General features: G+C 38.8%; 1 protein-coding gene across 1 annotated transcript in view; it reads left to right on the forward strand.

Annotated features, from left to right (window-relative positions):
• Nucleotides 1-18,623, forward strand: part of DMD (dystrophin) — a 2,124,834-nt gene that overhangs the window by 1,430,789 nt on the left and 675,422 nt on the right. Inside the window, 1 exon segment of the mRNA XM_047715765.1 lies at nt 3,662-3,770. Within this exon segment, the coding sequence (XP_047571721.1) occupies nt 3,662-3,770 (109 nt within the window).

Consider the following 18,623-nt stretch of genomic DNA (forward strand, 5'->3'; position numbering starts at 1 on the left):
TTCTGGAAATCTAATCCAAGAATAGGACTTGATCATTATTATCCCACTCATTTCATATTTAAAAATGTAGAAATTTAGGCATGTATTTCATTCCCTTATATCCGGTTAAAGGGTGTTAACATGATGAAGAAATCACTACCTTCTATAGATTTTTATTGAGCCCTGCTTCAAGTTCATTATGTGAGGAATGCAGCATGAGTTGCTGCAGCCAAACATGTTTTCCTACCTAAAAGGAGTTAATGACCTAATAGCAAAGACAGCAGTGTAGAAAATTTGGGCACTTGCCAGAGTTCCAAAAAGCCAAACCAAGCCAGACCAACAAATAAAACTTCCATAATATATACATCATTGAGTTCAACTTTGAAGTATGTGTGAAACTTGAAGAAGTTATGAGAATGTTTTTGTTACCAGCTGAATCAAAATCCATTGCTAATCATTATGAAAGTTGGGGGAATATACAATTCTGAGCTTACTGCATTTTTGACACTGAACAGTGTCCTCAAATGTTTGTGGTACATCAGGGCACTCCTTCATTTTTCTAAATTTCTGCATTTGAAATTATAGTAGCACATTTACCCATCTGAAAAGAACAGTGGGCAAGATAACATTCGAATAGATGAATGGGCTATTCCAAATGTATATATTAATAAAAGGGAACTGAATATATAAACATGTTGTTTTTAGGATAACCAAAACCTTGTCGTCATGCATTGAAATATTTTTATTTTAATATTTTAATGAAAATTTGTATTGACCATCTTGTGCTTTGGTTCATTAAGTAGTGCATAATAACTAACCAACGATTTTATAGTACTTTGCAGTTCACACAGTTCTTTTCTCATAAAATATCTCATTTAGTTTCTCCAACAAAGCTATGAGTTAGGTGGTGGTGTTATATCCACGTTTCAAGGATGATAAATCTGATTGACCTGTCTGATTTGCCACTGATGACATAAGTCTTAGCAATGAGTTAAGACCAAAAACTGGGACTTCTAATTCTAAAACACAATGGAATTGAAGCTTTTCTTTATTTTTAGGGGCGTCGTTATAAATATCATTTACCATTCTGTTTTATTATACATTGATACACATGGAATATGAAGTTTAATACAGATCACTGTTTATTCAGTTGAGAGCCAGATGAAGTAGTTGATTTTGCTTTTAGAAGCCAGATTGTAAGATAAATACATATCTTTAAATATTAGAAGCAAACCCAATGCAGTGAGATGTTTACACTGTGAGAAGAAAGTTGAACCTAAGGCAACTGTAGGAACAGAAAGCTCCCATCTCTCCTTCGCCCCTCGAGCCATATGCTCATTGAGTAAAAGAGTAGGCAGATCCCAGCAGTATTGAAATCAATCTTTAATCTCTCAATCTCTTTCTCTCAGCACATGTAGGTGACTTCCTATAATTCAAATGATGTATGATGAGACCTCACCATATGTTGCCCTGTTACCCTTCCACAAATGACCAAGACCTCTACATTTTTTCAATATCTGCTTTTAGGTTTATTATCTCCTCCCTGTTATCTGTTGCTACTTTTTGGTATCAGCATGGTTATTCTTAATATTCTGTCCTTGTGAAGTCACTGTAACTTTGCAAGGGAATCAGGAGACAAAATCTGTATTAATTCATTAGCTTTTTATAATATTTAATTCTCAGCGTTTAGCTCTGAGATCAGAATGGAAAAATATCTTCCACATGACATGACTTTCAGTGGTAGTGTTCTTCATTGATCAGAGGTGTTGTTTGTTTCCTTTTGGAGTCAAGGCTTATGTTTCAGTAATAAAGAGTTATATTTACTGATGTGATAATAAATGTTTCACAACATGCACTGTGGACTAAAAAAAATTAAAAGCCCTGGTTTGCTGTCATGTCAGACCCAAAAGACATAAGGAACCTCAGGAGCATAGATGATATAAATTAGGAAGTGATAAATTTTTAGTATTTGTTTTAGGACTTATTCCCTTGGCAGCTTTTCTTTTTTTTTTTTCTTTTTAAAGATTTTATTTATTTATTTGACAGAGAGAGATCACAAGTAGATGGAGAGGCAGGCAGAGAGAGAGAGAGAGAGAGAGGGAAGCAGGATCTCCGCCGAGCAGAGAACCCGATGCGGGACTCGATCCCAGGATCCCGAGATCATGACCTGAGCCGAAGGCAGCGGCCTAACCCACTGAGCCACTCAGGCGCCCCCCCTTGGCAGCTTTTCTTAATTAGGATTTCTTAAGAGAATTATGCTATAGAAAATGACTGAAAGGCCTATTATTTCTTTTAAGGATGGTGAATATCTAGTCCATTGTTGATGCTTAGATAACTCATTAAGTATATTGATCACCTTAGGCTTTTGTTCTGGACAATCAGCCTCAACTAGAAAATTGTTGGAAGTGCAAGCTCTTTGTTCCCACCCAAGATCTACTGAATCTAGAAATCGGGGGCTCAGACCTAGTTCTCAGTGGTTTCACATGGCCTTCAGGTGACTCTCTTGATCCCAAAGTATGAGATCTGCTGCTCCAGGGCATTAGGATTAATTCTCTCCTCCCAATCCATTGAAAAGATTTTCCCTAGGACCTTAGACTCCTTTGCTTCCAGCCAGCAGAAAAGGTAGAGAAGCCTCACACATTCTTTAAAAGCCTGATCCTAGACCCCATGTATATTACTTCTGTTCACATTCTACAGGCGATAAGTAACCATATGGCTAAACCACTGGTGTACTAGAGGCACCTCATATCTGCTCCTGAGGGTATTCTGTCAAATTTTCAGGCAGTTTGTGAGCCATTTGACATCTTGGTAAAGTAAAACTGGCTATGGTGGGAGCATTGACACTACAGAAATTGGCAAACATGAAAATTAGGATTTTTTTATTTTGTTATTTTACTTTTTATTATTTATTTATTTATTTATTTTTTTTCCAGAGAGTCAGTTGTTAAACACATACCAGCATGCTGCTGGTCATATATAGTCTTGATGACTTCATGGGGAGCCCTGCAGCTGAAATGACACTTCAGAAATGTCCTGCTCTGAGCAAAATGGACCAAGCCTTTATACCCTCACCTTAATTGGTCACGGAATGAGGGCTCCCTGGAGAGAGCACACTCTCACCCAAGGCAGCTCTCTGCAGCTGAGAGAGTCCCTGAAGGACCACTGCCATCTTTTCCACCATTTAGGACAATCATCCTTCCTTGAAGTGAACTCTGAGTGTCATATCCCCATGTGTACCCCAGCCTCTCCCTTTAAGAGGTTCTAATATAATTGACCTGGGGTGATTCGGGGCATTACAGTATTTTCTGATGTTCTCTGGATAATTCTTGTATGCAGTCACACTAGATACTCTTCAAAAGGGTGAAGACAATTGCTGAGATGACAATGTTTTTTGTTTGTGTTTGTTTTCCATTCATTAAGGTTTGCACTCTACTTCCTTTAAATGAAATTGTGCCTGGAGCAAGAGTCTGAATGCAGCACACAATCAATAAATGTTTGTAGGGTGGTTGGCTTAAAATAATTGTAACATCTTTGAAAGGCACTCTACCTAGAACAATTAATTTAGAAGAAAAGTACAATAGAAATACAATAATATATCCACAAAATGAATTAATAACAACATGAATTAAGTTATCTTTAAGATGTTAATCAAATAAATAACATGTATGCTTTTCTATTAAAGAGAAAGTTGGAAGATCTGAGCTCTGATTGGAAGGCGGTAACCCACTTACTTCAAGAGCTGAGAGCAAAGCAGCCTGGCCCGGCTCCTGGACTGACCACTGTCGGAGCCCGTAAGTATACTGAATCATGTGCTCTCTGGCTGCAGCCATTTGTTCAAAAACATGACAGTGAGGTGATCTCTGGACATAAGGGAAAATCTGAAATTATAAAAATAGGAATAAGCTTTAGTGTTATTTACTGTGCAAAATGCCTTACACTTATGTTCCCTGGAAATGGCCTCTGATTCAGAATGCGGGATGACAAAAGTATATTGGGATCTGTTCTTTGGAGCTACATTTATGACAAAGAAAGGTACAAGGGAGTGGACAGTGGAAGAGGCTGAAGGGTCATTTGATTGTAATAGTGGTCTCAGCCACTTCCATGGGAGCCTGAGATCTGGGCTGGTTCCAAAGGCTCTCTGGAAGGGCAAGAAGAGGGATAGCCTTTGTATTCCTCCACCAGCCAGTCTTTGCCCATTTTAGGGCCACCTAGTGGGGTGAAAGGGAGACCTTGAAAGAGTTTTTCTGGGGCCAAAGGTAATCCCTAATAAGGAATACCAGCAACAACCAATACTCCCAGCAGCAAGGATGGGTGTTGTTCCTGAAGAGGGGATCAGGGTAAGGTACCTGAGTACCAACTAATGCTAGATATGTGTGGATTCTGTCTCAGTGTCTGTCTCAATGAATGCTCCATCATTTGGACGGTATTCTTCCAATAGGCAGATACAAATTGCTGAAACCATAGGAATGCACATGGTCCTCCTGGTACACAGATCACCCCCCTCCCCTTTGGAGAACAACTTTAAGAGCTCTTTCATGTTTGGTTCTGGAAAAAGAAAACTACACCATGACTACCACAAGCAGAATTGGGTTGGAATGTTTCTTCATTTAGCCCTAGCTTTGACTTTTGTTTTTCTTGATATTTTCAGTTTATTTTTCTTCACTTTTTGTTCATTTGTTAATGGAAGGTATGCATAAAATCCTGTGGCAGTGTTAATGCTGGCTTTGGGTCTCAGGGGGAAGAAGCCAGAAAACTTGGCTGTGCCAATTCTGTAATTAGACAGAACTAATTACAGAATTGCAGAATACAGGGGGTCGTTGTTTGTTTTTTTGTCTTATCTGTTTTTCAAAGATCAAATGATTTAAGTATTAAAGCATGGTGACTTGTTCTTCAGGCAAAGTTGATTTTTATTTTGTATCAAGTAGAAATAAAGCACACTGGCAGTATCATAACCATGGGAGTGCACTGATAGTTCAATAGAAGGCATATATAGCATTTGGGTTAAAAGAGGTCATAGAATCTAGGGACAGTGTGTCTCATGTGCCCCCTCGAGTTTCTGAGCACTCATCAGAGTTCCATTTCATGATATTGGAAACTTGAAAAAGATGTGTAAGCATTCTTGTTTTGCTTTTGTTTTGTTTTGTTTTGTTTTGTCAATCTGGGACACTAAAATTGCTGTCAAGGTTTATATTCAAGTAATTATATCAGGCTTATTTCTTTTTATGACCTATAATTTTTGGTTCCCTCAGTACATATGCATAGCTTGTTCCTATATAATCATTTATTGGCATTTGTTCTCTAGCTTTCTCTGTTATGTTCAGCCTCACTCTGTAACTCTTTAAAAAGATTGGGCTCCAATGATTTGTTTATAGTTTTGTTGAACTCTGAATGTTTCTGCTCCTACTTAAACCACTTTTCACATGGTAGGAAGCTTATAAAGTGAGAGCACCAAAATCTATTAAATCTGTAAAGTAACTAAATGTAACAATAATGTTTGTAATGGAAAGTACATTCCAAATTCCAGTTTGAATTTCCAACAACATAGGTAATTTATTCACTTGATAAGGATTTATTGAGTAATTTTTATGTATTGGGTATCATACTAGGTGCTGAAAATAATAAATCAAATAATGTAGTCTCTCTGTTCATGAAACATGTACTCTGGGAGAGAAAAATAATGAGCTAACAAAGACGAATATAGATACTATCTCAACACTGTCAGGTATTCCAGAGTGTAGTCTATAGATTGACATCAGTTGGGCACTTGCTAGAAATGCAGAATCTCAGGCCCTACCCCAGACCCAGTGAATCAGAATCTGCATTTTATTAGGCTTCCCAGGTGATTCAGTGTGCACACTGAAGTTTGAGAAATGCAGTTAAGGAGAACAGAAGACCAGGGTAGGAGAGAAAGGGAATGCAAATGAAGACATGATCATAGTTTGGTCAGGAAAGCTTCGCTACTAAGAATATTTGCGGACATCAGAAAGCTGATGAAAGTGAGGAGGTGAGCCATTCATTTATCTGGAGGAAACTATTCTAGTAGGCACAGAGAGAACAACCCAAGCAAAGGCCTTGAAGTGGAGCAAGATGGGAGAATATCAAAAAAGACCAGTGATACCAGAGCAGAGGCGAGGGGACACATGGCTGAAGCAGTGGTTAGCAGCACCTTTCTCCATTCCTGCCCTACTTCCTTCTCCCCCACCTAACAGCCCCACCTCCCCCTACTGCCTCCACACTGCCGCCAGTAGGCAGAGTCTGGGAATGCCCTCAAGCTCCAAGCCACAGGGGGAGCTGGTGGGGTTGGGATCAGAGCTGGAGAAGAACTGAGGGACAGAGAAATTTTCTCAAAAGCAGGGGCTTTTCTTCCCCTGTAACAAACTGACACAAAGCTGGGCATAAAGCAAAAATGTGAAATGCACAGTTGAATGAAAAGCATCAGTAAGGAGGCTGGTAGATCCAGAGCTGCTTTTATTCAAATAGAGCATTCTTTCTTTAGTGTGGTGGTTTAAACATCGGAATTAAGAATTATTTATATTATTTATGTTCCTGATTTCCAGAAAGTTAATCAGGAATAAATACAATATAGAAAAGGAGAATCTAATTTGTAGACTGTTTCGTATATATGATTATTTTCTCATGGACTATGTTGTAATACAATATACTTTTAGAACTCATCATAGCAAGTTTTCTCCAGTGCACTCCTACAATGCAAAAAGCAATACAATATCGCTTTTCCATATATGCCTTCATCCTCAAAATAATTGCAAAATACATAAATGCACAGTTTTTATAAGGTGAGTATCCCAAAGCTTGGAGAGGAAAATAGCTAGATTAAGATCACACAGCTGGGAAGAAACAGAGCCAAGATTCCAATCCAAGTGTGTCAGGCTCCAAAGCCTATGTTTTGTTTTATTTTGTTTTGTTTTGTTTTGTTTTGTTTTTGCTGTGCCTTGCACTATCTCTCTGTTCAAGAAGCTAATGGAAATTCTAGATATGGAAGCAGCTAGCCAGTAGTTAATGTTATTTAACTCAATCTTGGATACTTGAGGAAAAGAAGTGAGATACGTTGCTGTGATTTTTCTACTTAAGGAGTAGAAAAAAATCAATTTATTCTGTTTGAATTTCTTAGAACTATAGAACTCTGAATCTGGAATAGTCATTGAAATTTTCTTCTGACTGGATATTTTTACGTGTGGAAACTGAGGCTCTGAGGGCTTTTTGAAAAATAATAAAGTAAGCTCCTGTAATGGCTGCCTACTTAAATTATATAATATGACAAGGTGGTCCTGCCTGAGTGATATAAATTGTTTCAATTTATAAGATAAATAGGCATGCTGGAAAAAAAAAAAAAAAACTTTTTTAGAGTCACTGCTGCTTGGATACCTGAGTGTATCAGTTACCTATCTCTACATTAAAACACCACAAATGTAATGGCCTAATACAAGAGGTATTTACCTGCTCATGATTCTGTGGGCCTCCAGTTTGGGTTGTGATGAACCGGATGGTGATACTGAAGGTCTTGCTAGGGGGTCGGTGATGTGCCTGCAGTTCTCTAGCCCCACAACAGGAGCTAGATGGTTGGAAATGGACTCACTCAAATATCTGATAGCCAGGGGCACCTGGGGGGGCTCAGTCGGTTAAGCATCTGTCTTCGGCTCAAGTCACAGTCCCAAGGTCCTGGGATTGAGCTGCGTGTCGGGCTCCCTGCTCAGTAGGGAGCCTACTTCTCCCTTTCCTTCTGCCCCTTCCCCCACTTGTGCTCTCTCTCTCTCTCTCTCTCTCAATGTCTCTCTCTCTCTCTCTTAAATAATAAGTAAAATCTTTTTAAAAATTATCTGCTAGCCAGCTGTTTGCTGGAGAACCTTGGTTCTTCACGAGGCCTCTCCTCCTCCAGTAGGCTGGACTGGGCTTTCATTATATGGCATCCTCAGGACAGTATTAAAAGGGTAACAGTTGGGGCGCCTGGGTGGCTCAGTGGGTTGGGCCGCTACCTTCGGCTCGGGTCGTGGTCTCGGGGTCCTGGGATCGAGCCCCGCATCCGGCTCTCTGCTCCGCGGGGAGCCTGCTTCCCCCTCTCTCTCTGCCTGCTGCTCTGCCTGCTTGTGATCTCTCTCTGTGTGTGTCAAATAAATAAATAAAATATTTAAATAAAAAAATAAAAGGGTAACAGTGGGAGCACCAAGATTTCTTGATACCTAGACTCTGGAATTCATACATCACTTCTGCTTCATTCTGTTGGCAGAGCAAGTTGTAAAGCCATCTCTTGAAAGAAGAGCTGCAATGTCATTGCAGAGGGGCTGTGTACATGGATGAGAGACATTATTGGGGTCCTCTTTTCACTCAGATTACATTGGGGAAAAGGGGGAAAGCCAAGATAATTGTGTTGGTCTGTATCGTATCCATAGCCCTATACCAATGGTTCTTGAGCTTTACCTTCATGAAAACCACCCATTTCTCATTACAGCACACATTGTTAGGTTTCGATCCCAGCGTTACTGAGTCAGGAGATCTGGGGTGAGGACTGAGAGCTTGCATTTCTCAAAAGTCCCAAGGTAGTGTTGCTGCTACTGGTTCTGGGACTGTGCTTTCAGAACTACAAACATGGACCTGAGTGGTGACAGTTCATCTGTGCGCCTGTATGCGGTATGGAGTGGCATTTGACTGAGATCCAGCACTGAGGATGCCAGAGGGAACTCCATGCTATTTCAGAACCACCACTTCTCTCCCTACCCCCCAAAACTCTGTAGCTTGAAAGTTTAAGAAGATGGACAGAGCACTAAGCCCAGGCAGTACTGGCCTAGCCAAGCAGCTCAGACATCAGGGAGGAGAATAGCCATGCTTATACAGAGCTCCCTGAGAGACTCTAGGGAACATATAGGTAGATAGGACTTCGTATGGGACTGAAGGACTGCATGGCAGATGGAGGCAAAGAGCCAGCAAATCTGGTTGTAAATGTCAGTGCGAATCCTTTCTTATCTGCAAGCTGCTGGGGCTGAGAATGTTCGCATTCCACAATACCCAATTTAGCAGTTTTGAAATAAATTGCATATAGAACATACTAATGTGAAGACTCCAAGTCAGGATATTGGAGTTCTTCAAGTGTCCCAGGATAATAACTGTGAAATGAATGACCATTGTATATATAGACACATAGAAATGCCCATTAATAGAGGTTTCTAGTTGATTAAACACTGTTAAAACCCTCCCTTCCTGTAATTAATTTTGGAGAGAGCAAGTCTCAAGTGTAATCACAAAAGTGCTGCATTAGAGGTCAAGAAGCCTAAATTCTAATCTCACTTGTGCTACCAACTTTTTGTAAAGAGCCAGAGAGTAAATATTTTCAGCTTTGGGAGTCATGTAATCAACTTTGTCATTGTATATTCAAAGCAGCTATACCGTAGACAATACATAAATAAACAGACATGAGTGTAGTCCATTAACACTTTATTTCCAGAAACCCAGTAGAGGCACGTTGCTTGCTCTAATCCCCTCAGCACTAGTCCTTCCTATAAACCCCAAGGCTTCTAATTTCAAGTACCTGTTACTCTGCCCAGGCGCTCCGTTCCACAGGAGAAGCTCACCCACTTGCAAAGCAGGTTAGAAGTGCTGGGGAGAAGACATCCCTGGAATAGCATTCAACCACTCGTTTACAGGAAGGGATGGATAAATATCTCATCTTCACTTCTTGGGTAGGACCACTCCAGAGCATGTTCCAAACCACAGGTCTCCAGTGGGTTGAGCCACCATTGCCCACAGTGATAACCTGTTCATTAGCTTGCCTTGTGTAAACTTTCTTCCCATTCTTCTTCATTTCTTTACTCTTCCAACACAGCTTTCTGGTATCTTATACCAGTGAAACTACTTGTACTCAAATCCCTACTCCAGGGGAAACTAAATTAACACAACAGGTCTTAGAATTCATGCCATTGTTCTACCTTTTGAATGAATTGTGTTGTGATTTCCATTTTGCAGGTGAGAAAATCAAGGGTGAGAAAGATTAAATAATTTGTCCAAAGCTATAAAGCTAGTAAGCATCGGAGTGGGTATTCAGAGTTAGGTCTCTGTGATTTCAAGTTGATGCTATTAATCAGAACACCATATCTCAAGCAGTGATTCATTTATCTTCATTCAAATTTTTAAAGGCTATGTTTAAATATCAAATACTCACATAGAAGGTTATTTATACACTTACTATTTGAACTTCACTTGCCTCTCTAGAGTTGAATTAAAGCATTCCAAAGCTACTTCAGTAATACTTTAAATATCTAGGCAGTTCGATAAAAGCATGAGGTTAATTGGAGCCTAAATGTAATCTCAGCATACCATTTATTTAATTTAAATTGTGATAAAATAGTTTATTATGAAAATGCCCTTTATGTATCTGCAATGATCATGTCTAAGGAAGGAAGCTGTCAGGTCTCACCTTCTTATTCCCCATTTGAGTTCCCATCATTCTCCAAAACACAAGGAGGAGGTGGCTCCTTGCTGACTTAGTCTGTAGAGCATGGGACTCTTGATCTCAGGGTCAAGTATTCAGTCCCCCCCCCCCCGCCCGGTAGAGTTTACTTAAAATAAGCAAAAAACACACAAGGAAGAGGGCCACCCATATCCTTTCCTGGCTCCTCTGTTTCCCCACTGTTGACTCTGCTTGCACTGTACCTTTAGGCCACATCAGTTCCAGTGGATCCAAGGCTTTCTCTGCCTCATGAACTGATGATCACTCTACTGAAAACACCTAGGTACATATATACAGTCGTCAGCTTTATAATTAAAAACTCTAAATCTTAAAAACTTTCTTAAGTCTAATATACTAAGAGTAAGATTTTGTACCTAATCAATTATGGTAATGGTAAAAGAAATTTATTTTAGACCCTCCTCAAGATAGTTCAAAACTCTGAGCAATTACAGAGGCCCTCCAACTCTTGGCAGCAGTAAATTAATTAATTAATCAATTAAATCATATTTGTTTGCATCAGTGAGATGAGGGTGAACAAGGGTACTTGAAATACACTGAGATGTGTCACACTGTATGAGGGGAGGTGACAGCAGGAAACTCTGCTGGGGAGGCCCTAGTATTGCTTACACTGATCTGAAGAAAGTCCTAATTGAAGCAAGTGGGAGTCCCTGGTCCCAGGCCAGGTTCTTTGACAAAGTTCCCTGGTTAACAGGGTGGATACAACAGTGCTATTAATATGCAAGATGGCGATAGAGTGTAAAAGCTAGAGTATTTAGATGTTAATTATCCATTTTGTGATGATGAAGTTCCCTTTCTTCTGGTCTCTTAACCTTTGGCAGTTTTATTGCTTGGTTACCATCTCTGGTTGGAGCCAAGCTTTGAGGTTTGAACTGGCAAAGGAAGAGAAGTTCTAATCCATCACTTGTAATGCTTGTTGGAAGCATTCCTGGAAGTTTCACTGTGTGCGTGTGTGTGTGTGTGTTGGAGGAGAATAACATCAATAGTTAAATAAAGTATTCTGCTCATAAGAGATTTTTCATTTATTCATATATTCTGCATTTTAACAGAAATAAAGTGTTCATTTCAGTAAAATTACCTTACTCTTCTTATATTATTTAATTCCTTCTAGAAAAGGACCTTTGGAAATCACTACAGAATACATGGTATTGTTGAATTTCTTCTCAGGCTATTATCAAGTGGAAATTATAATTATTTAAACATAGTCATGAGAATAGACATCCCACAGCCCACAAAGGAAAGACTTCTCCACGTATTTCTACAATTTTTCTGAATCAATTTAAAATTGAATATAATTTTATCCTCAAAGAAAGAAGATTTCCAAAGGAAATTACAGCAGTTTTCACTTAAATTTTAGATTCTAAGATCGTGATCTGAAAGGTCTTTGAGAGGTCATTCATTCTTTTCCACTATCTTCCGGAAAAGCTCTCTCCTTCTTAGAAACAATCTTAAGGTTAACTGCCTACTCTCTTCTTAAAAAATCAAGAGTAGATGGAGTTCCACCACTGCTGTTACACTCAAGAGAGTCTTTCAACTGCTTAACCCAAGTTCCAGTTACTGTCTAAATCATTTCTTTGAGTAGAAGAAAACACTTCTGCTCACTTTATTAGACATTCTTCAAAGTCTGTTACTTAATCTCCCTCACACTTTGCTTTTTTCACATAAATCAGGTGAGTACCCATAGCCTATCAACAAAAAAACTGTTTCTCAAATGTTTAAACATCTCTATGGCCCCTCTTCTACACCTCCCAAGTATGTTTCCATGTCGTTTTTCTGTTGTAGGCTTCATGATTGGACCCTGTCCCATAATGACTGGTCTACTCATAACTCAGATCACAAGGTCTCCATACCCTTTTCTAACTTTTATATGATGATATCATGCTGCCTGCTGTAATGTACTACTAACTCATAATAAATGTGGCCACTAGTTGAGGACCTGATATTTTTCCATCATTTTACCTTAGTCAGTCATGTCCTTCTATACTGGAACATCCAAAAAGTTTTCCCTTATAATATAAAGTATCTTTAAACTGGCTCATATGATTTCATCTGCCACATTTATACATGATCATGTTTTCCCCATCCTTGAACTATTCTACCTCAACCACACATTCTCCTCCCAGTACTAGCAAATCTCTCTCCTCTCATCTACAACCACCATTCTAGAAAGAGTCCTCTTCATTCCTGAGTCTAGTTCATCCCTCATAGCAGCCTCACTGAATCGTTCCATCAGACTACTGAAAATGCCGTAAGGCCAGAAATGACCTCTATGTTAAAATACTGTTTCAATCTTCATCTTGTTTAAACTCCAAGTAGCATTTAATGTCCTTGGCCACTCCTGGTTTGAAACATTTCTTTCTTCCTTTTGCATACATAGCATCACTCTGTGTTTCCTCTTATCTCCCTGGCTACTCTTTTGCAGCTTCTTGGCTGGCTTAACCTTCTCCAAGTAGCTTCTCAATATTGCAAGTAATGGAGATTTGGTTTTTTTACATATTTTAATCTCTTGGATAATCTCATCCACTTGCATGATTTCAATTACCAACTATACATTGAAAACTCTCACATCCTTACTCCAAATCTAAACCTCTTTTTTGAGTTCTGGGTTTGCACACTTAGAAATATAGTAGCAGAAAAATAAACAAGAATCTGTATCCTCATGGAGCTAATGTTTCTGTGGGGATAGACAATAAAGAAAATAGATACAGTGTGTTCGCATGTTCTTTTTTTAAGATTTTATTTACTTATTGGAGAGAGAGAGTGAGAGAAAGAACACAAGCAGGGGGAAGAGGGGGGGGAAGAGGAGGGGGCGGGGCAGAGGGAGAGGGAAGAAGCAGACTCCCTGCTGAGTAGGGTGACCAACTAGAGGCTCCATCCTGGGACTCCGGGATCATGACTTGAGATGAAGACAGACAATTGACCAAGCCACCCAGGTGCTCCACATGTTCACATGTTCTGAATTGATAACTGCAATGGAAAAGAAAGCAGGGAAGAGTGTAAGGAGTGTGGGTATGGAGTACAAGGGTGAAGCTAATAAAGACACTTTTGCTGAAAAGGTAGAATTTAGGTGAAGCCTTGAATGTGGTCAGAGTGTGAGCCATGTGGATTTCTGGGGGAAGAACATCTAGGCTGCAGAATTCCAGGGATGGCATTCTAACAAATGCCATGACAGGGGAACATGACATATATCGGAAGAACAAGTGTGGCTGGAGCACATTGAATGAAGAAGATAGCAGTTATGAGCAAAGGTTAGATCAGGAGAGTTTTAAATGCCCTTGGGATGACTTTGACTTTTACTTTGTTAAGAGAAAGAGCCAATAGAAGCATTTGAGCCCAGCAGTGAGATAATCTGACATAAGTTTTGGCAAAAATTTTCTGGATGCATTAAGAATATACTGTAAGGAGAAGATTAGTGGAGAAGCAAGAGAGGACTAGTTAAGAGACTTACTGAATAATTTAGATGGGAAACTATGATAATTTTGTCTAGAGTAGGGAGAGTGGAAGTGATGAGAGGTGGACAGGTTTTGGATGTGTCTAAAAGCTAGAGCCAACAGGATCAGTTGACAGATTTGATAAGGGGAATGAGAAAATTGATGAGGTTTTCTGGCCTGAGGAAACCATAAGAATGGTGTAATCATTTACCAAGTGAGGGAAGATGGTAGGAGGTGCAGAGTGGTGGGAGGCTATATATATATATATCATGTATAAAATATAAAACATGTATAAAATATGTTATATACATAACCTCTGTTTTATACAAATTAAGTTACATATGACTTCTAGTTATTGAAATGGAGAAGTAGAATAGGTAGAAGTATATATGCCCTGGATGTTAGGATACAGATCCAGTCTAGAGATATAAATATGTAATTTTTAGCATATAGCTGAGCCATGAAGTTATGCCAGTGAAAGCCTAGGAGTGAATGCAGATAGAAAAGAGAAGATCTGAAAAGACAGCCCTGGAGGACCCCAATGGTAACAGGTTGAGGATACCATAATGAGTAGTCATTGAAATACAAGGAAAACCAAGACAGAAACCTGGAAGCCAAGTGAAGGAAGTGAATTCAGGAGAAGGACTTGATAAAACATGTTACACGTGACCTATAAGTCTATTAAGATGGCCTGTGAACCAATGTTGGATTTAACAAACTTGGATGGAGTGGTAGAGGGATACAGTACTGACTAGTGAATTCAAGAGAACCATGTATCCAACAACTCACTCACTATCTGTACTTGGTCAGCTTTCCGACTCTTCAAATCTACTGTGTCCAAAATTGAACTAGTGAATTTACTCTCCCATCTTCTTTTCTTGTATTCCCTATCTCAGGAAATAGCAACACCATCCACTCAAGCCAGTACCAGTAAGTGATCATAAATGGATACCTCTTTCTCCAGTTTTCTTATCCAATTGATCACCAAGTCCTACTGATGTCACTTAAATATCTTCCAAATTATTTCAGCCATCCCCATCCCTTCTGTTACCATCAAATTTTACCTTGCCTCCTCATTGATGGCATTTACCTCTCTCTAGCCCATTCCCCATAGAATCATGCTCCACAAAGAATAATACTGCAACATTTAAACCTCATTTTATTATAATCCTTGAATGGTGTCCCATTGCTTTTAGGATAAATCCCCAGATCATTAACATGTCCCATAAGGTCTTATGTAATGGTTCCCTGCTTACCCTTCTTGCTTCACTGTCCCCCTGCCCCTTTTCTTCAAAACCTAACCTCTCTTCCTTTTTTAGTTCCTTTAGCACATCTGCTTCTTCTGGACATATGGTCTGATGTATGTTTTGGCTCAGGGTTTCCACACCTACTACTTTTCCACCTGGATGATCTCTCCCCTTACTCGTTCTTTAAATCTCACTTGCACCTTTTATTCTGCAGAACTCTTTTCTTGAGCCTCATATTGCACAATCTGAAAACATATTTTTCTCTTTCATAGCCTTATCATTATTTTTTTTAATTTTATTTATTTATTTGTCAGAGAGCACAAGCAGGCAGAGTGGCAGGCAGAGGCAGAGGGAGAAGCAGGCTCCCTGCTGGACAAGGACCCCGATGCGGAACTCGATCCCAGGACCCTGGGATCATGACCTGAGCCGAAACCAGCGGCTTAACCGACTGAGCCACCCAGGCATCCCTCCTTATCATTATTTTGATTTCTAAATTATTCATGTCATATTTTTTGTTTCCTAATAGACTCTAAGTTCCAGGAGGATCCTATTTTATATCTTCTTCATCAATGTATACCCTCTTGTGTATGTGACTTTTTATTCAGTGACTAGCATGTAGTATATGGCCAGCTAATATATTTTGACCAGATGCATAGTACATTTATTTTGGAGTTGTATCAAATAAGTCAACCTTCCATATAATTATAAACCAGAGAGATTAAGTGATTATGTGCTTGTCCAACTGGTTTGTGGCAGAATCAGGACTCAAACCCTCATCTGCTGAGTCTGATTTTAGTGCTCTTCAGTATGTTTACATATCGCAACCCTATTTTCTGTTTAGCAACTGACAGATATGTTTATCCTCATATTCTCAGTGGTAAATCCTGCTTTGTTAAGACTGCAGTTGTTCCTTACCTCTCATTCTTGACAATGTCTTGATATCCAAATTGAGAACCGCTACTTAATGGTCTAACATGCTATCTCCCTCTGAAAATTTGTTCACTTTATTCCTTCTCTCATTCCAAATGTTTTTTGAGAAAATATATTTTATTCTCTTTATTTTATTTTATAAAATATATTTTGTGTTTACAATCCATGATGAGTTCATTGAACAGACATTCACTCTACCTATTATAATATTTAAGCAAAATTGCTATTGTCATTAACTACACCAGTGCCTAAATTGTAATATAGACCTACAATAGAAAAATAAAAAGTCAAAATTATAATACCTCCAATTCTTGCTTCTGAGATAATTATCATAACTTCAAAAAAAATCGTTGTTCTTCAACACTAAAAAAACAGGAATTAAATAAAACAAATTAGTCAATCTTTGATGTCACTTCAGCTTCTCAGGGTTATTCTTTATTTTTGAAGAAATGTATAGATAAAAGATATAAATAAACTTCCTATAATGTTTACTGTGGATTGTAAGTGGAAAAGGTAGTTTTACTTCTCAAAGTGAATTTAAAAAGTTGTTTCCTCCATATTGGTATTTTTTTTTTGACTCTATGATTTGGTGATAAGCTTTTTGCTCACTAAGTCCAGCAAGATCAAAAGAGAGGCCCTATTATTTTCCTTCCTGATTCTTATTTGTTTAAGGTAAAATGTGCCTTTTTCTTTTGAACCTACACTCTGTGTTTAACAAATAAGGACGTAATGCAGAATTGAATTGTGTGCTTTCGATGAGATTTTTTTCAAGGTCAGGACACAGTTTCAAAAGAAATTTTATTTTTTTCCAATACGGCTGACATCCACTCTCACCAGCTGAAAGACAAACTTGTCTAATAAAGCTTTCAGATTCAATTTGCTCTCTGCATACAGCTTGAGGATCTCTGGAGGTCACTCACAGCACGTGCAGCAACCCCAACAGGGATAAGTAATGAAAAGATTCTGGCTAAAAAGCTGACACTATCCCTTCCAACCTCCTTGAATGAGAATATAATAAGCAAGTTTATAGACACAAATCTCTATGATTCTGGGGATTTCCATCTTGATCTCTGACTCCAAGGAACATTTGAATGCACGGATTTGTATCTATTACCTGAGTGAATAAATGCTTCGTATTGAGCATATTGAGAAAAATCTATTTTAACAACAAAGGTTTGATGTAAATCAGGCAAAACAACATTGTCACTTCATGTTGAACTCTGTTAGAGGGTCCCAAAGGCCTCACAGTCGGCTTCTATTCCAGTAATACCTAGACATATCATAGCTTTTTTCAAAAATAATACCTGTTTCATTTCAGTTATTCCCTCTGGCTTTCGCATTGACCCCAACGTACCTAATATTTATCTTAGAGCTAACAGGCATTAATGCCTTGCTCTGTACCAGCCATGATGCTAAATATTCTTTGTGCATTGTTCCATTTGATCTTACAACAGCCTTATGAGATAGATACGATATTATTTTCTTTTTCCCCATAGGAAGAGTATTACTTAGAGTTGTTATCCCAAAGACAACCAAGTACAAGGCAGACATGGCATGGCTCTGAAACCAAATCTTCCTCAAGTCCATGCCTGTCTTTAAATATTTATGTTAAATATACTTGGTCTTAGCAATGCAGATGATATAGTGGACTCCATAAACTACAAAATCAGTTCTGTCATATTGTTCATACTTTTGTAATGTATTTTCCAAGTACAGTTCGATAGCAATATTCTGTCCCCCTTCTTTATTCTCTTGCATGACATCCAAATCTTATATTAAAGCTGTGTGTGTGGACTGTGTCTTAAATAGTAGCATCCTTGATACTTAGTAATACACTTGTACCTATGGAAGTGATTTCAGTAGGAAGAGATATATAGTAAGTTTTTTTTTCATCTTTTTCTCTCTTTTTCTCTCCTTTTTCCCCTTCCCCTGGAAGATAGGGCCATGGGGACCAAAAAAAAAAAAAAAAGGCATTGAGATGATAGGCCTGTTTCTCCCACAATGTAACTCTTGAGCCTTATTTATTCTCCCAGTTTCGTATCTGTCAGTTCGAGGTCAAACAGCCAGTACAGCAGCAGAATTATAAAAAGTAGATGTGGAAAAGACCACAAAGCACTCTAGTCCAGTGACCTGCCACAGTTCAAAATTAATTTTTAAAAAAACCTAGTTAAGCAAAGTTTCATTTAATCTCTTCTTAAGGAACACCACAACCTTCTCAGTCAGACCTGGCTTTCCAAAAATATTACCTGGCATCTTCATTGTTCAGTAGCTGTGGTGAATAAGTGGACCCTATTGTTCACTTCAGCATGAAATAATTGAAATGAATGTTGACTTGGACTTCATCCAACCAAGCACACAACCCAGGAACCTGGGCTTTATCCTCTCTTCTGGGGATCCTCCCCTTCTTCTCTCAAAGTGATAGATGCCTCTCTATTATGTCCCCATACCTCCATTTACCTCTCATCTCCAGTTTTAACTTGTCCCTTGCTCTCTTCCTTTTCATGATCGGTTATTATGGTAGGTTTTTTTCTTTATTTCACTTGAACCCGGGGTTATATGCTT

This window comes from Lutra lutra, chromosome X, assembly GCF_902655055.1.
Source record: "Lutra lutra chromosome X, mLutLut1.2, whole genome shotgun sequence".
In the NCBI taxonomy this organism is placed as follows: Eukaryota; Metazoa; Chordata; class Mammalia; order Carnivora; family Mustelidae; genus Lutra; species Lutra lutra.